General features: G+C 40.2%; 1 protein-coding gene across 10 annotated transcripts in view; it reads right to left on the bottom strand.

Moving 5' to 3' along the window:
• Positions 1-25684, bottom strand: part of TRAK1 (trafficking kinesin protein 1) — a 438997-nt gene that overhangs the window by 177745 nt on the left and 235568 nt on the right. The window contains exon 2 of one of the 10 annotated variants that reach the window (XM_058184209.1): positions 24862-24926. The exons of 8 other annotated variants lie outside the window; for them this stretch is intronic. Coding sequence is in view for 1 of the 2 variants with exons in the window: in XM_058184212.1 (XP_058040195.1) it covers positions 5210-5273 (64 nt within the window). In the remaining variant the exon portion in view is untranslated. Of the gene's footprint in view, positions 1-5209; positions 6282-24861; positions 24927-25684 lie in introns of those variants that run through there. One more of the 10 variants, XM_058184212.1, reaches the window with a different exon arrangement.

Raw genomic sequence — 25684 nt, forward strand, 5'->3', positions numbered from 1 at the left:
CACAGGTACAAAGAATACTACACCTTGAAGTAAGGCAGTGAAATTATTTTTGCAATCTATTGCATAATCTTTATTGTACTGATTGCTAACAGGCAGAAACAACTGGAACCAGGAAAATGTGAAATTTGATAATTGAGTATTTGATGTACAATTTCAGGTTTACTCATAGGCTGAGAAGATTAGTTATGTATGTTTGCTTTAAATTTTCAAGCTAGGAATCCAGTAATAAATTAATATACTTTTTTGCCTTAACACCTTACCTTACCGCTTTTTTCCACCATATATTCTGATTGAAAATTCAGAGTTGATTAGGATTTATCAGTACTCTATCATAAACATGTCTTGAGATTTTTTAAAATTATAGATAATGGAAAAATTTTCATCCAAAAGATAGTCAGACATATTTTAAAATCAGTCCTAGGCTTTTGCATTTTTTTGGATTTGAATCCAAAATGATATTTTGGAGGTCCCAGGGGTGTGCCTGGGAAAAACCATTATTGTTTTAAAAAGCTATGTATGATGGTTACATTCATGTCAGATCAAAGATCTCTCTTTGAGGAAAGACAACTTTGGTAACTGATCTAGAGTTACCTTTTACATAACTTTTTTCATATTAATCTGCTTCCAATATAAAACATATTTATAGATACAAATGGTTTAGAGGCTACACACTTCGTGACAAAAACTGTATATGTATGTGTCTGAAGTTGAGATGGTTGAAGGCTACCAACCCATGTACTATGTTATGACTTCATGTACTTTTTCTTCCTTCCTTCTGTTTTGCCTTTCATTTCCAGGATGGCGCAACCTCCTCTGACTGCAACCATTCCTCACTGCTGTATCAATTACTAAATTCCACAGAAAATATAGTAACTCAAGAAGCTTCCATAAACAAAGTAATACTTGTCTGTTTTTCTCACTTTGCTTAACTTATTATACTGTTGGTTAGATGGTCAATACTCAATCCTTTTTCTTCCCAGGCTTAAGCTATTATTTATTGTTAAAGTCGTGTGAAGCCTGGATATATCTCTTTTACCAGGAAATTAATATAATCACTGATGTTCACTCTAATTTTAAACACTTACTCTAACTAAACAATGACAAACTTGGATGCAAGTTAATTTAATTTATTTAACATTCTATTCTGTTTTCTTTCACAAGAAAGCCAAGCAGTATTTTTTAATTTTTTTTATTTTAAGTACAACTAATACAAACAATACACAGTACATATACATCTAAATACAAGAAAAAAGGGAAAAATACAAATATTACAGTCCACCTCCACCCCTGGTGACCATGTTTTCCCTTATATTTCTTCTTCTATAATTAAAAGATATACAATATATTCTAATTCTGCCCTTATCCCCTCCAAAACAACATATATTCTTGAGTAGGTTTATTCCTTTGCCTTCCATCAACACTGATTTTCTAAAATCCCCCCATATTTCATTATAATTGTTTGTTTTGATCATCGTTTTTTAAATTTAATTTCTGTTGTTAATTTATCATTTGTTGCCATACTCCTAATTTTATTACACCGCTCAATTTCTTTGAATATCCCAATTTTGTCCCCAATATTTAGCCATCACTAATCTAAATAATCAAATTTACAATGAATTCCTTTTTTGTTTCATTTATATTCTGTTTTTCCACCAGCAGCAATAATGCAATTCTTGGTGATATAACTAAATTTACATTCAAAAGTGCTCTAATTTCTCTAAACACCATGTCCAATTTTTTGTGCACTATCACAATCCTACCACGTGTTTATATGTTCCAACCACTTTCTTGCACCTCCAGCCAATATTTGTATATTTATCATTTATTTGATTTAATTTTTGTGTTAGGTACCACCTCCATATCACTTTCATTTTCATACCATTTTCATTAACTGTAACTGACATATTCTTATATACTCTTCTATTCTAAATATTTTTCCAATCATTATCATTTATTTCTCCTAAATTTGATTCCCAAATTAATTTTGAACTTTTTGCCTGCTCTTCTAATTCAGTTAATATTCTATATATTTTCCCCAATTTTTCCTTTACCTATATATTCTTCATCTCACATTCTTTTATAATCATTTCAAATTTTGTTAACTAAAAGCCAAGCAGTATTGAAGAGTACAGAAAAGAAGCATTCAAAATTAAAGCATCAAGAAAATCTAGAACAATGTTGGCGAACCTTTTCGGTACCAAGTGCTGAAATGGGGGTGCACGGTGGAAACTGGAAGAGCAGCTGCCAGGGTGCGCATGCATGCACCAGTAAGATGATCTTCTGGTTTCCGGCACCTGATGTTCAGGTTTCCAGCATTTCCGTGTGCATGAAGACCAGCAGGCAGGCGCACCAGAACCCAGAAGAGCAATGGGTGACAGTTCATGTGCCCGGAGAGATGGCTTTGCATGCCACTTTCGGCACATATGCCATAGGTTCACCATCATGGATCAGCAATTAAAGTTTCATTTGCTATCAAGAGGGGCACTATAAAACACTTCAATAAAGCAATATTATCATTGTATGGGAAACAGAGTTGTATTGTTTTTACAGAATTGTAAGAAGACAGGTTGGCCTGTGAAGAAAATACATTGTATATGTTTCTAATCTCATGAGCTAGGTTGAAGCCTGAGAATTGTACCTAGGAGCTAGGATTAGAGGCCTTTGCTATGCTAAAAATCAGCCATATCCAGAATTACCAATATGATAGTTACTCTAGAGCAGGGGTGTCCAAACTTGGCCCTTTGAAGAATGGTGGACTTCAACTCCCAGAATTCCCCAGCCAGCATGAGCTATAAACATGAGCAAGTTGCTTGCTGGGGAATTCTGGGAGTTGAAGTCCACCACTCTTCAAGGGGCCGAGTTTGGACATCCCTGCTCTAGAGACAACCCCTAGGAACTAGGACAATGAAATTCGTAAATAAGGGCAGGGGGAGATAGAATTAGAGTAGTGGGAGATGTAATCAGGGACAGAGATAATGTATTCATTTTAGACACTTTGGATAGGTTGTGACATCATTATAACTAAGCCAATGAAGAAAAGGTGGGAGGTAAATTTGTAAAGGTACTACGAATATAAGGCAAATGTATTGATGATTTAGGGTGTGTCCACTGTACCTGCATGTGCTTGGTCCACCCGCTTTGCAAAGGGAAGAATAAAATTACCATTGTTTTCTCTTTGGAGTTTTGGCTGGTTATTGTTTATTTCCAAACTAGACAACGAATCCCACAACTGTTTGAGGCAGTTGTGGGAAAAAAATTCTTTATAGTATAAAATCAGAATAACAACAGTATCAACATTGATCTCTACAGGTAAAATTTCCCAAAGGTCACCTAAATGTAGATGCTCAAATGTGTTATTGTTTTCCAAAAAAGGACATAAAAAACAGAACATTTTCTGATAAATGTAACCACTAATAAAATCATGAAAGTAGGATTAGGAGCTGTTGTTTTTCCTATTCAATGCCTTCGAGATGTGTGGGAAAGGAATTACCAAATTCACAATAATTCAAAAGATAATAATCCAGGAATATTGAGAGTTACAGTCTCAATATATTAAAACACATTTAGTTGATTATTATGTACATTGGCCGTTTACCAACTGGATATTTTTTAAAAAAAAATCAAGTAAGAAATGTATTAAATTCCTCAACATAATTACACATGGATGAATTTATATATATAAAATACTAGATCTAAATTGCATTATTAATGAGAAGAACCAATAATATGGACTTTTCTGCTAGATTTATGCCATTTGCTTCCCTGTTTTTTTGTTGACCATGCTTCAGTTGCATTCACATAAACAGACATACTATGCTGACCAAAATTTTGCGTCAGGTGGAACATGTTTAATATCCCAGGTTTTCAAAAAATATCTTTGCCAAATTACAATTCAAAAATGTAAATTGATGAATGTTGATTAAAGAAAAATCTAGTCAAGAAGTAAACATTTGGTCCATTTATCAGATTAACACTAGTAATATGGTGATCCTACTAAACTTTCTTCACTATCAATATTATTTTTCTAGGTGTACCTTAGAATTAACTATTTTAGAAACTTCTTGAAGATCAATTTAGGAAATTGAAAGCCAAATAAGGAAATAGAAACTTGCCTTTTTCTTGATATTCTACATTGGATCGTCCAACCTAAAGTGCTATTTCATTCAATTAAACCAGAAATAGATTCTGATAAACCAGAAAATCATATCATAAACAATGCTTATCTTAAATAAGCATTTCTCAAATTACATGTCAGTCACCACTGTTATCCTTGCATGTAATAAGCACCGTGTCAAATTCGGAAGAGTATTCAAACAGTGCATCATTCTATATTTATTTTCTATTTTATCCTAATCCTTCTAAATCCTGACATTAAAATTTATTTTTTATGCTAATTTCCTAATAATGGCTACATTTTTTTTACTCCCTTATAAATGCATCTTCCTTATTTATAAAGAGGAATACTTAAAATGAATACAACTATGTCAGGAAATATTATTCTGAGCTCTGCATTTTCATTTTGTGTTTCTGTTCTGAGGCGAAATTGGAAGATTTGAATTTCCCACAAGACATGTGGTACAGTTTTAGTTACTCCTCCTTGCACTCTACTTTATCATGAGACTGGTGATCACATCCTGCTTTACAAGAAAGCAGAATTACCAATGTGGCAGAAAACAAAGTTCAGGAGATGCTATTATGACAGAGTCCTCAAATTTAACCTTCTGGTAAAATAGCTAAAATGTTCTATTTCCTTCAATAAAGTTTTTAATCCCAACCTGAGACATTAACTCCCTTATCTATATATTCATAGGCAGAAGCACACACAGACACAGACACACACACACACATGCAAACATTTCCATTTTACCTTAATATATGATGATTAGACAATTTTATAAATATTCTCTTCTCAGCAAAAGAAATGAATGTAAGTATAAACTCTACCAGCAGCTATACACAATTAGCATTTCAGAATCAATTTGCTTCTCCCCAAAAGACTATCTAATACCCATGTTCTGCTGCCACTTCCACTGGCCAAAAGCGCTAATTACAATTCCCTATAATATCTTTTGAACCTATGCCAAGAAATGCTAAAATCTGTCTACTTTAACTGCAATATCACTTCACTTTTTCTTCCAGTTCTCTTGCTACACTGATATATAAGCTTAGATCAGTATAATACAAAATTATTACAAAATCATGTAATTACCATCTGTACATTCTTCATAATACCAGTCCAGCTCGTAGTAATCTGCTTCAATGAATTTCTGCATATTCCCTTCTCCTTAGGCACCATCGAAAGAGATTTTACAAGAATATAACAGAGGTCAAGTGAAATACTGCCATGCATGCCTGCATTTACCGATCACCATGTTGGAAAGGAATTCTGGGATTATTAACAATATGATAAACATCCTCTTCCAGAAAGAGTCAATATAGAAATTAAAAATTAAAAGAAAATGCAACTTCAAAAGGAAGAGGCTGTTGAAGCTGCTGCACCAGGTTATTCTAATACAGAAGCTCTATAGAGAAGCTGTGGGGGTGGGAATTAAACCCACCCAATCAGAAGGTTTAGAAGCTGACGTTGGAGGCGCACACCACCACTTGGGGTTTCTAACTCATTTCTTTTCCATTCTGCTCCTCACATCTCTTTCAGTATAATAGGTTGCCATGGAGACTGGCTGGTTCTGAATGAGATGCAGAAATGGAGGGTGGAAATATACACTGCTGCTTCTGATTGCTAGCAAGGAATATCTCACTAAAGAAAGCAATACCAGAAAAATGCCTTTCATTTCCATAAAAGTAATATTCTTACATTAAACACCATAAACATAATTAATTTATTAAAGATATGGTTAAAATGCAGCCCTAATATAACCCCCACAGCCCAAATTAGATGAACGGAACTCTGCAAGTGCCTCTGCAATTGCCTTATGATAACATCTAAATATTTACATTCTTGATGAAGAAAAAATAATATAACTTGCTCTTTATGTGCTTATTTTGGAAACCAATGATCCACACTCCAAATACCTGACTTGTATTACAGCACAGAAATGTCTGCAGCAAGCCACAGCCATTTTGTATAATATAAAACATTGATCTCTTTCCATACTATTTGCCATCATTCTTTCTAAAACAAAAATCCTGTTAGATACACAAACTTTTATTGATTTTATAGAAAAGAGATAACAAGCAATTATCATTTAGAATTTTGTAGGCATTAGAAATGAATAAATATGCGTATTCATTTCATATGTTCACAAAATTCTAAATCTAAGCTTAAAGTTCAATGAATGTATGTTTCCCAATCATAATTATCTCAAATCTTATACTGGGATCTTCTACAACTAAAATATTAAAACATGAGCATTGTTAAATTTTACCTTTTCTATATATTCTTTAGAAAAAAAGATAATGTAAGCTACAGTATTAATAGATCAATAGATTTTCCAATAGTATTGGAAAAATTACATATATAAATATAGAGGGAAGTTTATACTGAAGAACACTAGAAAGTCAATTTTATAAAAATCACTTTCAAGTATGCATCTATTGATTATAGAAGTATATTCTGATTTTTACATCTAAAACTTCCCTGTCTAGAGAAGCCATGATAAATCATATTTTATTTTGGTATCCAATGTCTTTATATCATTAAAAAAATCTGAGTCAGGTATTCTTAAATCTGTGTCACAATCAACTTCAGTGCATAAATAAAATAGTTGATTTTAAAGAGTAGTTCATATTTACTAAGAAAGAATAGATCCCTGCAATTGCACAGACTTTTAAAAAGAATTAATATGAAATAAATTTGTGACATCCATATTTCTATAAACAACTGAGACTACGGGGCTATAATGTGGTATTAACAAGGAATTTATATTGGCATAAGAAGAATTTACATACTTAAATTTATATTTATTTATAAACTGTATATAAATTTATAATTTATATTATACTGAATATATATACATTTGTATTCATATTTACCTTCTGTCACTTGGGCTTTGTATGTCATTCTTAGGCATATTTTTTTTTTAACAAAATCTTCTTAAACTAAATCACATACTATAATGTGATTTCTTAGCATGCACACATATTAACTCCTAGAATACAAAATCGTTGCTATTTATTATAGATAAATTATTAATCCAGACCACTTGCTAATTCTAGACTTTTTTAAATACATGATTTTCATATCTGAATATAGGAAGATTTAACTGTCCTGCTCACCCCTCTCTTTCAGGTCCTTCCTTCAGCTTCCTTTTTCTTAGCCCCATTACATGCCAATGCAGGTAGTGTTCAAGTTATAACTGGTTGGTTAGTGACCACTTAAGGTACAACAGACTACTCCAAGAGTACTTACAACTTGGATCCAAAGTTCTGATGGCTGCTCCTTCTCCACAGACAGGTGACCTCAACTACCCCGCATTTATGGCTGTTTGCAGCATTCCATAGTTACGTGATTGCCCTTTTTGATATTGTTTTGCTAAAATAATATTTTACTTCTGGTTTCTAACAAAAAAACAACAATGCATAATGGTGACAATGGATTTGCTTAATGACCATAATTTGCTTAATAACTGCTCCCAAAAATGTCATAAAATCAGGGCAGCCGCATGATGAAGTTTTGTACATGAAACAGTCAACACCCAGAATGTTTTGCAACACATACTTTTTATTATTTTATTTATTTATTTATTTATTTATTTATTTATTATTATTATTTATTCAAACTTTTATACCGCCCTATCTCCCGAAGGACTCAGGGCGGTTTACAGCCTTATAAAACATAAATATAATATAAATACATGTTAAAACCACATTTAAAAAACTTATTCCATTAGGCCAAATTTAAAACTATAGTTAAAATACAAAACCCCATTAAAATTAAATTTATAAAAATCAAACCCTAGGCCAGCCCTGCACGGATAAATAGATGTGTCTTAAGCTCATGTGGAAGGTTCGGAGGTTGGGAAGTTGACGTAATCCTGGGGGGAGCTCGTTCCAGAGGGTGGGAGCTCCCACAGAGAAGGCCCTTCCCCTGGGTGTCGCCAGTCGGCATTGCCTGGCGGACGGCACCCTGAGGAGTCCCTCCCTGTGAGAGCGTACGGGTCGGTGGGAGGTAGTCGGTGGCAGCAGGCGGTCCCGTAAGTAACCCGGCCCTATGCCATGGAGCGCTTTGAAGATGGTCACCAAAACCTTGAAGCGCACCCGAGAGGCCACAGGTAGCCAGTGCAGTCTGCGCAGGAGAGGTGTCACGTGGGCGCCACGAGGGGCTCCCTCTATTACCTGCGCAGCTGCGTTCTGAACCAACTGAAGCCTCCGGATGCTCTTCAAGGGGAGCCCCATGTAGAGAGCATTGCAGTAATCCAAGCGAGATGTAACGAGCGCGTGAGTGACCGTGCATAGGGCACCCCGGTCTAGAAAGGGGCGCAACTGGCGAACCAGGCGAACCTGGTAAAAAGCTCTCCTGGAGACGGCCGTCAAATGATCTTCAAAAGACAGCCGTCCATCCAGGAGGACGCCCAAGTTGCAGACCCTTTCCATCGGGGCCAATAACTCGCCCCCAACAGCCAGCTGAGGCTGCAGCTGACTGTACCAAGGTGCCGGCATCCACAGCCACTCCGTCTTGGAGGGATTGAGTTTGAGCCTGTTTCTCCCCATCCAGACCCGTACGGCTTCCAGGCACTGGGACAGCACATCAATAGCTTCATTGGGGTGGCCCGGGGTGGAGAAGTACAACTGAGTATCATCAGCGTACAGATGATATCTCACCCTAAAGCCACTGATGATCTCACCCAGCAGCTTCATATAGATGTTGAACAGAAGGGGCGAGAGAATCGACCCCTGCGGCACCCCACAATTGAGGTACCTCAGGGACGACCTCTGCCCCCCTGTCAACACCGTCTGTGACTGGTCGGAGAGATAGGAGGAGAACCACCGATAAACGGTGCCTCCCACTCCCAATCCCTCCAACCGGTGCAGCAGGATACCATGGTTGATGGTATCAAAAGCCGCTGAGAGGTCTAATAGGACCAGGGCAGAGGAAAAACCCCTATTCCTGGCCCTCCAGAGATCATCAACCAACGCGACCAAAGCCGTCTCCGTGCTATAACCGGGCCGGAAGCCGGACTGGAACGGGTCAGATAGACAGATTCATCCAGTTACTGGGGTAATTGACATGCCACCACACTCTCTACAACCTTTGCCGTAAAGCAAAGGTTGGAGACTGGACGATAATTACCTAAAACAGCCGGATCCAGGGAGGGCTTCTTGAGGAGGGGTCTCACCACCGCCTCTTTCAAGGCGGCGGGGACGACCCCCTCCAACAAGGAAGCATTTATAATCTCCCGGAGCCAGCCTCGTGTCACCTCCTGTGTGGCCAGCACCAACCAGGAGGGGCACGGGTCCAGTAAACATGTGGCGGCGTTCACCTCCCCAGCAACCTGTCCATGTCCTCGGGAGCCACAGGATCAAATCCATCCCAAACAGTCTCAACAAGACGGGTCTCTAACATCTCACTTGGATCCACGCAATTTTGATCCAAACCATCCCGAAGCTGAGCGATTTTATCGTATAGATAACCGTTAAACTCCTCGGCTCGCCCTTGTAACGGGTCATCCCGTGCCCCCTGTTGAAGGAGGGAGCGGGTCACCCGAAACAGGGCGGCCGGGCGGTTATCTGCCGACGCAATGAGGGAGGAGACGAAGGAACGTCTCGTTTCCCTCAGTGCCACCAGGTAGGTCCTACTAAAAGACCTAACTAGTGTCCGATCAGCCTCCGAACGGCTGGATCTCCAGACACTCTCTAGGCGTCTTCTCCGGCGTTTCATCTCCCTCAGCTCCTCAGAGAACCAAGGAGCTGGTTGAGACCTATGCCGGGTCAGAGGCCGCAAAGGCACGACATGGTCTAAAGCCCCAGCCGCGGCTCGTTCCCAAGCCGCGACTAGTTCTTCAGCCATGCCATGGGCAAGATCCTCAGGGAATGGCCCAAGCTCCGTCAGGAACCTCTCCGGGTCCATCAGGCGCCTGGGACAGAACCACCGTATTGGTCCCGTCTCCCTGCGGTGTTGGATGGCGGTCTGAAAATCTAGACGAAGGAGAGAGTGATCTGACCATGACAACGGTTCAATAACTACATCTCCTAAAACCAGATCACTCATCCACTGACCAGAGATAAAAATCAAGTCCAGTGTGCCTCCCCCAATGTGGGTGGGGCCATCCACTACTTGAGTCAGGTCCATGGCCGTCATGGAGGCCATGAACTCCCGAACCAATGCTGATGATGTGCTGGAGGAAGGCAGGTTAAAGTCCCCCATGACCATGAGTCTAGGGGTCTCAACCGCCACCCCGGCAACCACTTCCAACAACTCGGGCAGGGCTGTCGTCACGCAGCAAGGAGCCAGGTACGTGACTAACAAGCCCAACTGACCCCTATGGCTCCACTTCACAAGGAGGGATTCACAACCGGCAATCTGAGGAACAGTGGTCTCCCTCGGCTCCAGACTTTCTTTTATAACAACCGCCACCCCCCACCCCTACCTTGAGCCCTCGGTTGATGGAATGCTCGGAAACCTGGTGAGCACATTTCCCCAAGGGGCACCCCCCCTTCTGTGCCCAACCAGGTCTCCGTGATGCCCATAAAGTCCGCGGAGCCCCCCTGTATGAGATCACAGATGAGGGGGGCTTTGTTCACCATGCACAACATCAACCGAAGGCCCAAGCTCTGAGGATCCTGACCATCCAGGGAACGGGAGAAGTCCAAGGGGTCGGAGCGCGTGATCGCTTTCAAACATCGAACACGCGCTCCCGGAAATCGATATGACCCCTCGCTTCCGCCATACCTGCCCCTCCCACTTACCGTATCAATAGAGCCACCCTCGCGAATAGGAACACACTCCTCCCCCGTAACCTCCGAACCTAATAAAGAAGAACCGCCGCGAGCATATGTAGGAACTGGCCCCCCACCCGACGGGTTACCCCCATTACCCGCCCTTACCCTCCCTCCCCTTAAAAATTCCCTCTCTAAAAAACCCCACTAGCTCTTCTTTTTTGCATGCCACCTCTGTGGGTCCCAAGACCCGTCATAGAGGCCGGCCCTCGATAGTGAGGAGGGCCATTCCTGCGAGGCGGGGGCACCTCGCAGGCGTAAGAGTTCACAAGACGTATAATGCGTAGCAGCTGAAGATGAAAATCGGCAATATAGAGGCTCCATCTCCGAATGGCAAGATGATAACAGATGGTACCAGTCCAGGATGGGGACGGACAAAGAATGGAAACACCAATTGACACCGAGTGACAGTCTAGATGGTAATCTGTCCGGTGCATAGTCCAAACATCCTGGAACAGGGGGTGAGGGGAAATGGCACTCCGGTCGCTGGCAACGTCATCCTCCGTTTTCCTCTGTCCCCAAACAAATCCCTTATCTCCCCTAAAAAGTCCTAATAGGACCAGTAATGGCCATAAAGATCCCAAAAGGCCGAGGAGAGGCATGGGTGATGTTATCACAGTCAAAGACTGATTACAGGGGAACAAATCCGGGATGCCTCCATCATCTCCCCGCAGTCCTCCAACAACCACCTCCAAACATGGCCAGGAATAAATCCTAACCATTCCGGGGGCCAGGTCTCTCCAAACCTCTCCTTCCAAGAGGCGAAGCCCATACAAAAGGCTGAACCTCTCCGAGAGGCTGGAGGATGTGAAGGATGCCAAGTCCACAATCCGGCAGCAAAGAGAAAGCCCAAGAACCAGAAAGCCAGGGCAACGAGGCAGATGGCAATAATAAGGGTAGATGAAATACCTCCGCTGTCATCCAGACCGCTGTCATCCAGATCGTCCAGGGGACCATAGGCCCGAGTTGCAGCGGCAGGAACCCAAAGAGTCCGGAATACATGACCAGAAGACGGGCCGGGAAACAAGCCAGAGACCAGAGACCAGCCGGCTAAGAAAATCGGCCGAGAAACGGCCCGATAAAAACACCGACTCATCGCCCCACTTCCAAGCCTAAAACATGGCCGCCGAAGTCCACCGCTTGCCTACCCGGCCTCGTTCTCAGCAGCCATGTGTACGAGAGAGCCCAAAGACCTCTCTCATGGCTGCCAGAGAGATGATCTACCGGGCCGGGGGCAGCAAGCAGCTAAACGAGCGGCCGAGGCATCGCCAGCAACGGAGGGGCCTCTCAACGCCGGAGCCGAATCTTCAACACCGCACCATCCTGAGCATGCGCAGAGCCCTTCATGTAATTAGAACAGAACAGAACAGAATAAAAGAGTTGGAAGGGACCCTGGAGGTCTTCTAGTCCAACTCCCTGCTTAGGCAGGAAACCCTATACCATTTTGGACAAATGATTATCTAATCTCTTCTTAAAAACTACCAGTGTTGGAGCATTCACAACTTCTGGAGGCAAGTTGTTCCACTCTAACCCAGTATTATATTTGCCTTTTAAAGTTATTCTCTACATTGGCTATCAAATATTCATTGATAATTTTCTCATTTATCTACAGGAGGGATCCCAACAGCCCACTACTGGGTCTTGAGCCTTTCAGAACAAAACCGCACAAGTGACGGGTGAGTGCATATGCCCATCAATCGCACAAATGAAGCTGCGTGCATGCGCGCTTGCCCGCCACATGAATGGAACCATCCCCTCTCTCCTGCCCAGCTAGTCTGCAAAGCTGAAAAGATTGGAGAACTCTGATCTACAGCAATTTTAAAGTTTTATAAGAGGAGCTGAACTTTATATGTTATTTTATAAGTCAAGATAACCAATCTTTTCCATGAAAAGATTTGAGGAGACTCGATCGATCATGCATCAGACATCGAATGTCTTCAGAACATTCACCTAAAAGTACTTTGGAGAACAATTATTCTGCCACATAAATCTGCACTGTAAGACTTTTATCATCATCATTAATGGATAGAACAGAGATAGATAAGAATAATTAGTTACTAAGTATAAGCAATAGATAAAATAAGAATGTAAATACACACAATTTAATTTTTGTAAATAATGCAGAGATTATTGTTATAAGAAAAACACCACAAATACCTGTCAAGTGATATAATTTTTTTTCTTATGTTTTTAATGTAATAAACATTCAATAAAGTATTTTTTTTAAAAAAATACTTTTATCATCAGTCTTGGGATTAGTGTGCCAAATCATTAAATGTTTAACTACAGAGTCAATATACAGAGTCAATATTGCTTGACATAGTGTAAGCCGCCCTGAGTCTTCGGAGAAGGGCGGGATATAAATGCAAATAAAATAAAAATAAAATAAAAAAATAAATATCCAAATTAAAAAAAGGAATGTGGCAAGAATATACATTTGCTAAATGTTCCTTTAAATAGGAATCTCTTCACCTAGATTCAGTGGTGGGATTCAGCCAGTTCGCAGTAGTTCAGCTGAACTGGTAGCTAATTTTTTGAGCAGTTTGGCAAACCAGCTGAATAGCATCATGCCTGGCCACAACCCTGAAGCTGGCCTCACTGTGGCCATTTTCTTTTTGTAGCTTTCCTCTAAGGAAGTTTCTCTTCACATTGCTTCAAGGCTGACACAGTCTGGAGCTAAGGGGCCAGGGAGGGGGGGGTATAGAGATAGTTGGGGTGTTGTAGCCAAGATAAAATTCTTTCACCTAGGAATCAAGGACATTTGTGCAGGTGTTTGAAAGGTGGAGACTGAGGTCACCTAGCAACTGGACTACATGCTGATTGGGGGAAGTAAGTAAAGTTACTGTAGGGGGAAGTAACAAAGTTTTACTTTTAATTGGGTGTAAAACCGCAGGAATCTACAGCCAGTTTCCCATCAAGTGTGTGCCAATTTGATAAGTCCCAATAAAACGTTCTTTAAGGAATATGCTTGCCTCGGAGTTCTCATTGAAAGAGATGGAACCTTACTTGGAACCTTGTCACCTTGCCTGTCCCAGCCACTCTCCTCAGATGAGTCCCATATGTCTGACAACAGCTTTGACTGGGTTCGCTTGGGAATCAGAGGTGGCAGCTACGGCAGTTTCAGGACTCCCAAGCAGCTCCTCAAGCAGGGCTTTGCACATCCTCAGGAGCCTCTCTGGCTGTCCAAGAAAGCACCTCTGGGAACCAACATCGCCTCAGGTACTGCACTCTGTCACCTCATTGCTGTCGCCCCCCCCCCCCCGTTCCCTTTGCTCCAATGTCCAGTTTTTGGTTTTGTGAAACTGGTTTAGTTTCTGGTTTTGGCGGCTCAGTCTGGTCTTGTTTCCGGCTGATGAGACGGAGCCACTGGGAACCATTTCCCGGTTGCCTCTCTCCCTGGGAGGCCACTCGCCTATGCTGTCCAGGAGGCTGCTTTCCCAAACTGTCCAGGAGGCTGCTCGTCTGTGCTGCCAGGAGGCCACCCGTCCACGCTGTCTGGGAGGCCGCACACCCATGCTGTCTGGAAGGTTGTTTGTCCATGATGGTCAGGAGGCGAGGCCACAAGCTTGCGTTGTCCAGAGTGTTTGCCCACGCTGGCATGGAGGTGAGGCTGCATGGCCATGTTAGCTGGGAGGCGAGACTGTATGCCTGCGCTGGCTAGGAGGCTGCTTGTCCATGCTGGCTGAGTGGTAAGTGATAAGCATATTTCTTTATTGGAACCACTCATCAGACAAAGAAGCAGAACAAAAAAGGCATTCTGGTCCTCATACAGTGGATTCAAAGCATCCCTAACCTTGTCTTTTCCTGCAAGATACAGGCCATGTATCAGCTTTGCACTCCCCCTTTCTTGTTTTGCATTTCCTGTCTAAAGATAAATGGATTTTATGGCATGGAACCAAAGGTTTCTAGGATCAAACTCACGTTTTATGGTGATAGAGTTTTCTTCCAGATAAATAATTGATGGTATTTAGTTATGAGGACGGCGATGTCTCTTTCAATAAGAGAAATTAAAACTATTTTATTTTAACGAGAAAAGTAGTAAAAATATACAGAGAAAATTGGGATAAGAAGATGAAGAGAAAAACCAAGAAAAGTTTTTTCTTTTGTATTGTTGCTAAATGTAATATTTCAAAAGCAGAAAAAAAAATTGAAGGGGCATAAAAGTGCATTTATCACATTTTTCTTAGAACAATTAGCTGAACTCTGCCTTGTTTATCATTATTTTAGGTAGTAATTTATCAAATCAAAAACACAACATGTAAAATTTGCAATAAATTTTATATTTTGGTCAACTATAGGTTCAAAAAACAGGTTGTGGTATGGAATCATTTCTCAAATGAAGCCCCTTAGTAAAACAGAATCTTTACAAGTTGCATTATCTTTGGAAAATACAGCTGATGTGAAAATGCTAAATTTATATAATGTACGCTATATGGATGGTATTTGCAATTCATAGCACTTATTTCTTAATCAAGCTAATAATTAATATTTCATAACTGGATATTGTTATTGAATTCCACTGTATTTATTAATAAACCCTTATTAATTTTGTTAATCAATGTGCTCATTGGACAATAGGGAGTTATAAAAATTGACTTTATATCCAAGGTGCTCCTATATCTACAAAACGTACAAAAAGAAAAATCTTTTTTTTGTTAAGTAACCATAAACAGGCTGGAGCAAAAATTATCCTCAGGGGGAAGACAAAAGAATATTTCACAGATTTTAGATCTATGGTGTAGAAGGTACATTGGTCAGAAAATATGCTTGCGGAATGGCTGGGAATGGGGTTGCTCAAGCAGTTGATGTAAATACAGATAGTCCTTGACTTACAACCATTTTACTTAGCAACTGTTTGAAGTTATAATGGTGCTGAAAAGTAATTTAAGATTGGTCTTCACACATATGGCCATTGCAGAATCCCTGCGATCATGTGCTGAAAATTTGGGCACTTGGCAACTAGCATGTATTTATTCACATATCCTAAGTTTTTTATTTTATATTATTTATACATATCAATGCATGAATAATTGATACCTGGATATTATAAATTTGGATACAAATAGACATAATAATATTACTCATAGTTATTACATTTCATTTTCATTGTTTCATATTGTTTAAAGATACCTAATACTACCGCCCTTGAATTTCTAGACCTCCCTCTTATTATTATCTATATCTTTATATATCTTTATATATATATACACACACACACATATATACACACACACACACACAATTATTCCCCACATGTGTGTGTGTGTGTGTGTGTGTATGTATATAAAAATTGACACCAACACACGACAGGACCTTGAACTCGGAACCAGACCAGAGTCCAAAATGCTACTCCCCACACAAACATAAACACATAATAGGACCTCGAACTCGGAAACAGACCAGGGCCCAAAATGATACTTCCCACACAAACATCAACCCCATTAACCAATTAGCAACACAGCCAACCAATCAGCTTGCAACAGCTAGGCTAGCAATTCAAAAAACTCCATTAACCAATCAATATGTAGCAACACAGCCAACCAATCAACTTGCAACAGCTAGGCCTGCAATTCAAACCCCCCCCCCACCAGTATTTATAGAGAAACAGCAGTTAAAATCCACACTTTGCTCACATAAGAACAAAGCCAAAGCCTGAAGATGATGAGTGAGATCTCTTCGAAATGTTGCCTAAATACTTCCAATCTTTTTTTTATTTATTTATTTATTTACATTTATATCCCACCCTTCTCCGAAGACTCAGGAGAGTCTTACAGTGTATAAGGCAATAGTCTCATTCTATTTGTATATTTACAAAGTCAACTTATTGCCCCCCCCCCAACAATCTGGGTCCTCATTTTACCTACCTTATAAAGGATGGAAGGCTGAGTCAGCCTTGGGCCAGGCTTGAACCTGCAAGTAATTGCAGGCTGCTGTGTTCTAATAACAGGTTCCTTACAGCCTGAGCTATTACGGCCCTGCCTGAGCTATTATCTTACATGGGAAAAGACCCGAACATACCAAAATCTACACAGCCAAGCTCCCAACTAATCAGTTCAAACCCCCATTAGCAGTTAAAAGGAAGAAACAGCTGCGATCACACATTGCTCCTAGAAGCACGAAGCTGAAAACACCAGCCTGAAGATGACAAATGAGACTTCGTTGAAACATCACCAAGACACTTCCAATTTTACGCGGGAAAAAGCCCAAATAACCAAAGACATACATACATACATACACACATACATATACATACTGATTGGGTGGAGGTGTGTTCTGATTGGTTGGGGGTTTGGCTGTGCTCTGATTGGATGGGGGGGTTGGCTGTGCTCTGATTGGATGGGAGTGTGTTCTGTTTGGGGGGGGCTTGGTTGTGCTCAGATTGGTCTGAGATGCAGGGGGATTTGAGTTGGTGAGCTGCATTGCTGTTGTTTGGCTTCGCGTTCGTGGTCGTGCTATATCTCCATGGTGGGTGTCAGTCTGCTGCATGTATGGACTGGAGGGGTTTGAAATGGCTAATGATGCAGCTGCGGTCTGGCTTCTGGTCCGTGGTCGTCCTTCATCATCGGTGTGGGTTTGAGTTTGCTTTCCGCGTGGATGTGTGGTGGTGACATGCTGTGTGGCACTTGTGAGTGTGGGTCTTGCATCATTCTTCATGTTAGGGACTCGTTTGTCAATAAGGGTGGATTTCCAAATGGCTCGTAGGTGGGAGGAATCATCTTGTTTATTCATGCTGTGTGGGCGTTTTTCTATCTCGATGGCTTCTCTGATTATTCTGTTGTTAAAGTGTTCAGTTTTGGCGATAGTTCTCGTATTTTTAAAATCAATTTTATGTCCTGTGGCTTTAAGATATTGGACCAGGGAAGAAGTTGGTACCTCATTTTTGACTGAGTTCTTATGTTCTTCAATGCATGCCCTTATTCTTGTGTTGGTTTGTCCGATGTATGTGGTGCTGTAGGCAGGGCATGGGATTTCATATACTCCTTGATTTTCTAACTCAATTTTGTCTTTGGGGTTTCTTAGGATGGTGGATATTTTTTGGTTTGTGCAGAATGCTGTCTTGATGTTGTGTTTGTGGAGGATCTTGCTGATTCTGTCTGTGGTACCTTTTATATATGGGAGGAGGGCTTTGCTGTTTTCTTGTTCTCTGTCCCCACTAAAATCCAAGAAACACAGCATGTCACCACCACACATCCACGCGGAAAGCAAACTCAAACCCACACCGATGATGAAGCACGACCACGGACCAGAAGCCAGACCGCAGCTGCATCATTAGCCATTTCAAACCCCTCCAATCCATACATGCAGCAGACTGACACCCACCATGGAGATATAGCACGACCACGAACGCTAAGCGAAACAACAACAATGCAGCTCACTAACTCAAATCCTCCTGCATCTCAGACCAACCTGAGCACAACCAAGCCCCCCCAACACACTCCCATCCAATCAGAGCACAGCCAACCCCACCATCCAATCAGAGCACAGCCAAACCCCCACCCAATCAGAACACACCTCCACCCAATCAGAACACAGCCAAGCTCCCAACCAATCAGTTCAAACCCCCACTAGCAGTTAAAAGGAAGAAACAGCTGCGATCACACATTTCTCCCAGAAACACGAAGCTGTAAACACCTAGCCTGAAGATGATGAATGGGATTTCATCAAAATGTTGCCAAGACACTTCCAATTTTACGCGGGAGAAAACCCGAATAACCAAAGATCTACATACAAACACCCGCGAAAACCTCAGAAAACAAATACATACATACATACATACATACATACATACATATATATATATGGCTTTGGTTATTCGGGTTTTCTCCCGCGTAAAATTGGAAGTGTCTTGGCGACATTCGACAGTCTCATTCGTCATCTTCAGGCTTCAGTTTCGTGCTTTTGCTCCCAGAAGCACGAAGCTGAAGCCTGACGATGACGAATGAGACTTCGTCGAAACGTCGGCAAGACACTTCCAATTTTACGCGGGAGAAAACCTGAATAACCAAAGCCCTACATAGAAACACCCGCGAAAACCTCAGAAAACCAATACACACACACAGACACACACACACACCACACACATACTATTATTCCCCTCTTAATTCTATCTCTATTTTAACTTTTCTCCCTATGTCACCATAATATTTAAAGACGTTTCTTTTCTATCTTCTATCTTTCACCTGCTTTGTTATTCATATTTCCCTTATTTAGCTCTTCACATCTATTTATGTTAAAGTTTCATCTTTCATTCTTTCATTGCTCAGTGTTTCAATGTACACTTCTAGTACCACTCACAATCATTTAAACATATAGAGTTTATTTAATAATACCATCATTCAATCTCTAATTTTCAAATTAATCCTTAATGCATATTCATAATTCCCATATCTATCTATTCATATCTATTTATATTAAAATATTATCCTAATTTCTATCACACTACACACAAATTAATTATCCATTTTATAGTTCTAATATTAATACATATTTTTGTTAAAATATGTTCATGGAGGATCTTTTTCTCTCAATTTTTTATCCATCATCTCTTGACCACATCAGTACTTTTAAGTCTTATTTTTTGACTTGCCTCCCATATTCTTATCTTAAGTCTTTTACTCCATCTACTTCTAGATCTGCATTCTGACTATGTAATCTAACTTTTTCTCCCCTCTCTACCCTTTCCCACTGTCTAGTTTTAAAGCTACCTGTTCTAACCGCTATCTCCTTTCCCCAGGTATCTTCCTGTTTCCTCCCATTCCCTTTTTAAATCTTTTAAAATATTTTCCTCCTGCTTGAATTCCTTAGTCATTATTAATTTTGAAATCTCAAAATGACTCTTTTTTATTTTTTTTATTTTTAATAAAGTTTTTTTTTATTTTACAGACAACAATTTAAATCATCAACAATTCATTCCATGTGATGTCTTGGTGTTTTCTTCCTGGCTCCATTATTTTGCTGTTTCTTCTTTCTTCACTTCAATTTGAATTATTACCATTTTTCCATAAATACATTATTATCATTTTCTTATATAATTATCCATTACTTATTTATACCTTTCTTCTAACCAATAGTAAAATTTATCCCATATCTTAAAATATTCTGAATCCTCTCTTTCTTTAATCATCAAAGTTAATCTATTCATTTCTGCACAATCTAAAATTTTTCTAATAATTTCTCCTTCCAGAGGTATTTTCTCTGCTTTCCAGTTTTGCACAAAAACTATTCTAGCTGCTGTAATTACATGTATAATCAGATAAATAGTATCTTTACTAATTTTCTCTGGTAGGATCCCCAATAAAAACAACTCTGGTTTTAAATCAATATGTTGTTGGATTATTTCATCTATCCAACCCTTTATTTTCTCCCAATAGTTTTTGGCTTCTGGACATGTCCACCACATATGATAATAAGTGTCAGGGTTCCAAGGAACACCCCCGACGAAATAAAGCTCTGAGGCTTGAGGTTCCTCAAAGTTCCAATTTATTAGAGATGTCATGTTGGTACAGCTGGGAAAACCCAAAACTGAAGGTTTCCAGGTTTTCCACACCCAGTTGACAGTTCACAGCCCTGCCCCACACCCACAAGTTCATCACATTGTCCAATCAACTCTTCACATTCAACTGGATACAATCTTCAGGCAGTCTACATCAGGCAATCTACATCAGACGTAGACAAAAGTCCTTACAGAATGTTGTTATGACTAACTTTCTACTGCTCCAACAACAACCCCCTCCCAACTTCCCCAGCTAAAATATGTGGCAGTTAAGAAGCAAAAAGAAAATTGCCTTCCAAAACTGACAGGCTTCCCCCCCTCAGGAAAGGAACGAATCCTGGAACAAGACTGAAGTCAGGGGTCAATTAGCACATCAACCACCTCTCCTTCCCCCAGGAGGACCCTTAGGCTTATCAGGGAATTTATCATGAAACTGCCTAACTAAGGTGTCTGCCTGAACATAACACCTCTTCACCCACGTGGCTTCAGACAAGGGGTATCCTTTCCAATGAACCAAATATTGCAAACATCCCCTCTGCAATCTGGAGTCCAAAATCTTCTTTACCTCATAATGAGTCTCACCCTGCACCACAATTGGTTTTGGGGGAGCAGCAGGTTGTGGTCTCAGTTTAGATCCCACAGCAGGCTTTAACAGGCTGCAATGGAAAACGGGATGAATTTTCCCCAGCATGTGGGGAAGATTTAACTGTACAGTCACAGGTTCAATCACTTTCACTATGGGGAAGGGGCCTAAATATTTCGGTCCCAATTTCTTACTCTTCAAAATTAAACGTATGTATTTGGTGGAAAGATACACGCAATCTCCCAACTGAAAGAGGGGTTGGGGAGATCAGTGTTTGTCTGCTTGCTTTTTGTATGCTTCGGCCGCTTCATTCAGGGCTCTTTTGGTATTCTCCCAGCCTTTCTTTAATGATTCCATCCATTCATTCAGAGTCATGGAAGAAGGCTGTTCTCTCCACAGTTCTGGCATAGGGACAAATTCCATGCCACTCGTAATCTGAAAATGCATCAGTCCCATACTACTATGCACCACATTATTGTACACCACTTCTGTGAAAGGAAGCATATCAGCCCAATTATCTTGCTGGTAATCCACACAACATCTTAGGTATTGTTCCACCATGGTATTAGCACGTTCTACGGCTCCATTTGTACTCGGCTGGAAGGCTGAGCTAAGCCCCTGAGATGATCCAATGGACCTCAGGAACTCCCTCCAGAACTTAGCGGTGAACTGAACTCCTCGATAGGAAATCACCTGTCATGGAACTCCATGCAGCCAGTAGATCTGTTTGACAAACATCTTGGCTAATCTCTTAGCCGAGGGAAGTCCAGAACAAGGAATAAAATGGACCTGTTTGGAGAACAGGTCTATCACAGTCCATATTACCATATTTCTACCACTTTCTGGGAGCTCTATGATAAAGTCCATAGCTATTTCTTCCCATGGATGGCTGGGCTCAGCTACATGTTGAAGCAAGACAGGAGGCTTTCCTAGTCTTGTCTTATTGCTGGCACATGTGGCACAACTTTTTGCATAGTCTTCCACATCAGCTTTCATCTTTGGCCACCAAAACTGCCATCTAATCAGATGAAGGGTCTTTAGAAATCCAAAGTGACCAGCCAATTGAGAATCATGGCTATGCTGGAGTACCAGGAGTCTCATGCTGTTGGGGACGTAAATTTTCGAACCTTTCCAAGCTAGTCCATGTCGTCAACATGTCTTGATTGTCGGCTAGCGATTGATCAGTAGATAGTGCTGCCTTCAAGTCGGGAGTTAGCTTCCCATCGATGGGGTCAGTCCGCCTGCTGGCCTGACTCTGGGTAGTGACTTGCACCGCACTCTGTGTGTCTGGAATGATGGCATGGATGACATCCTCCCTCTCGCTGTCATACTGGGGTTTCCTTGACAGGGCGTCTGCAAGCAGGTTCTTCGCCCCTGGGATGTATTTCAGCTTGAAATCAAACCGCTTGAAGTACTGCGCCCAGCGGACCTGTTTGGGGTAGAGCCTTCGTGGGATCTTTAAGGCTTCGAGGTTTCTATGGTCTGACCATACCTCAAAGGGGATCTTGGCTCCCTCTAGGAAGTGCCGCCATGATAGAAGAGCCCAACAAACAGCAAAAGCTTCCTTCTCCCATACTGCCCATCTCTGTTCAGTGTCTGTAAGTTTTTTGGACACATATGCACAGGAAAGTAGCCGTCCTTGGGGGTCTTCCTGGAGGAGCACTGCTGCCACTGCAACGTCACTGGCATCAGCCTGGACAATGAATTGTCTATCTGGGTCTGGATGCTGAAGGAAACCGCCGTTTCAAGCTTTCAAATGCTTTTTGACAGCTTAGCATCCAGGCTAGCGGCTGTGTTGGCTGCGGCTTTGCGGGGGAGGGTCCTGTCTTTAGCAGTTCAGTAAGCGGCAGAGCCACTTCCACGAAGGCTGGGATGAATCACCGGTAGAAGTTAGAAAACCCCTGGACAAAAAAACTGACAAAAGATCCTGGTAACTGATGACATTTCCAACATTTAGCTAATTTGTCTTTAAACATTTTCGCCAGTTTCTCAGGTGGTATATGCCATCTATAAAACTTTTTAAATTGATTTTCTTTATATGCAGTGGACATTGTTAATTTATAATTCCTCTCCCACAGCTGTTGCCATTTGTCTAGGTCTCTTGAATATCCAAAATATTTAGCCCAAGCTATCATAGTTTCCATTACTTGTTCCTCTTCTAACTCAACTGCCAACAAAAAGTTATGTGTTTTTTTTGATTAATTTGTTCTCTGTTCCTGTGAGAATCCTATCAAGCTCAGTCTTTTCTAAATAGAAACCATAAAGTTTAACATCTTTCTGATATTTTGCTTGTATTTACATATACATATACCAATGTAACTCAATCCCCTGTTCTTCCAAATCTTGTTTCTGCTTCAGTTCCCCGGTCTGTTAACAAGTCTCTATACCTAATAATATTTCTAATATTAAAAGTATTTGGATGTATTAAAGCCTCCATTGTTGATAACCATGGTGGAATTTTCATATAGTATTTATCTCTAACCTTCTCCCATGCCATTAGCAATGCATTTCTTATGTAATGTCTATGAAAGTATGTGTGTATCTTACTTCTCCCATACCATAAAAAAGAATGCCGTCCTAATTCCAAATCATGTCCTTCCAAAATCAGTAATCTTGTATTCTTTAATTCCATCCATTCCTTCATCCAAGTCAGTGCTGCTGCCTGGTAATATAGTTCCCAATTCGGAAGTCCAAATGCTCACCTTAGCCTCATATCCTGTAACATCTTTAAACTTATTCTAGCTTTTTTTCTTTGCCATATAAATCTTGCTATCTTAAAATGTTGAAAATAAGTTTGTTCAAGTTTTATCGTACTGTCTGAAATACATATAATAGTCTTGATAATATGTTCATCTTTATAACTGCTGATCTCCCCATGAGTGAAAGTTGCAGGTTTCTCCATTTCTCCAAATCTTTCTCAGTTTGGTTTTTCAGTTCATAATAGCTATCTCCTTTTATCGTTACACATCTTAATGTTAAATATATTCCTAAGTATTTCACTTTTTTCACCACTTGAATATTCAGCATCTTTACTTTTCTCTTTTCTGTTTCTCTGTCATATTTTTCACCAATATTTTCATTTTTTCCTTGTTTATTTTTAGGCCAGACACTTTCCCATAAGCCTCTATTTGTTCTAATAGTTTAGAACCTAATGTAAGTGGTTCTTCCAGAATAAATACTATATCATCAGCAAAAGCTGGCAATTTATAGTCTTCTTTTTTGACTTTTATTCCTTTAATGTTATCATTTCTTCTGATGTTCCTGTTCAAAACTTCTAAAGTCAAAATGAATAGCAATGGGGAAAGCAGACATCCTTGACTTGCACCTTTCCTGATTTTAATATTTCCTGTCATTTCTCCATTTATCATTATCTTAGCTGACTGTTTCTCATAAATTGTTTTTATAGAATTTACAAATCTCTCCCCGAAGTCCATTGTCTTCAATTGTTTTATTATAAATTGCCAATTTACATTATCAAATGCCTTTTGAGCACCTAGAAATATCATTGCCATTTATTTCTCTGGATATGATTCATAATATTCCAATGCGTTTAGTATTATCCTAGTATTATCTCTAATTTGTCTCTTAGGTAAGAAACCATTTTGATCTATTGTATATGAATAAATTCATTTAACCGACTTTCCCAATCTATTCGCCATTATTGAAGCAAAAATCTTATTGTCCACATTTAATAGTGAGATTCTACGTAGCTTCTTTTCAAAAAACACCACGCTACTGACCAGAGCATATAAAACATTTGCTAGGCCAATTCTTGATTACTGCTCTCCTGTCTGGAACCCATACCATATATCTGACATCAACACAGTTGAGCATGTCCAAAGATATTTTACGAGAAGAGTTCTCCACTCCTCCGAAACCAATAAAATACCTTATTCCACCAGACTTGATATCCTGGGTCTAGATAACTTGGAACTTCGTCGCCTTCGACAGGACCTGGATTTAGCATATAAAATCATCCGTTGTAATGTCCTTCCTGTCAATGACTTCTTTAATTTCAGTAACAATATCACAAGAGCTAACAACAGATTTAAACTCAATGTCAACCGCTCCAGTTTAGATTGCAGAAAACATGATTTCTGTAACAGAATTGTATATGCTTGGAATGCATTATCTGACTTTGTGGTTTCTTCTCATAACCCCAAAGGCTTTACTCAAAAACTGTCCATGGTTGACCTCACCACTTTCCTAAGAGGACTCTAAGGGGCGTGCATAAGAGCACAAACGTGCCTACCGTTTCTGTCCTACTGTTTCTTCCCCTATGTATATATATGTTTTTAGTACCTCGTTTCTCCTCTTATATATGTTCATATATTATATAACCCTTTTTGCAATACTTGTATATATTGTTACGACAAATAAATAAATAGATAAAAATAAATAAATAAATAGATTGGTCTATAGTTTTTTTATCAGTTGTAAATCTGCTTCTTCTTTAGGTATGAGTGTTACATATGCCTCTCTCCGTGAGTCTGGCATCCCATCTCCCCCCTCCCTTCACAAACCCCCCTCCCCCCCGACTTCCCGGAACAAACACAAGGTATAGTTAAAAATAAAACAAACATATGCTAAAACTTTTTCCCCCTCCCAACTCAATTATACTCCTACAATTCTCATCCATTCCTAACTTCCCCCAAAACAATCAGAAATAATACATCCTAATCATTCAAAGGCAGTCTGATAAGTCTTAGTCT

Source organism: Ahaetulla prasina, chromosome 4, assembly GCF_028640845.1.
Source record: "Ahaetulla prasina isolate Xishuangbanna chromosome 4, ASM2864084v1, whole genome shotgun sequence".
Lineage (NCBI taxonomy): Eukaryota > Metazoa > Chordata > Lepidosauria > Squamata > Colubridae > Ahaetulla > Ahaetulla prasina.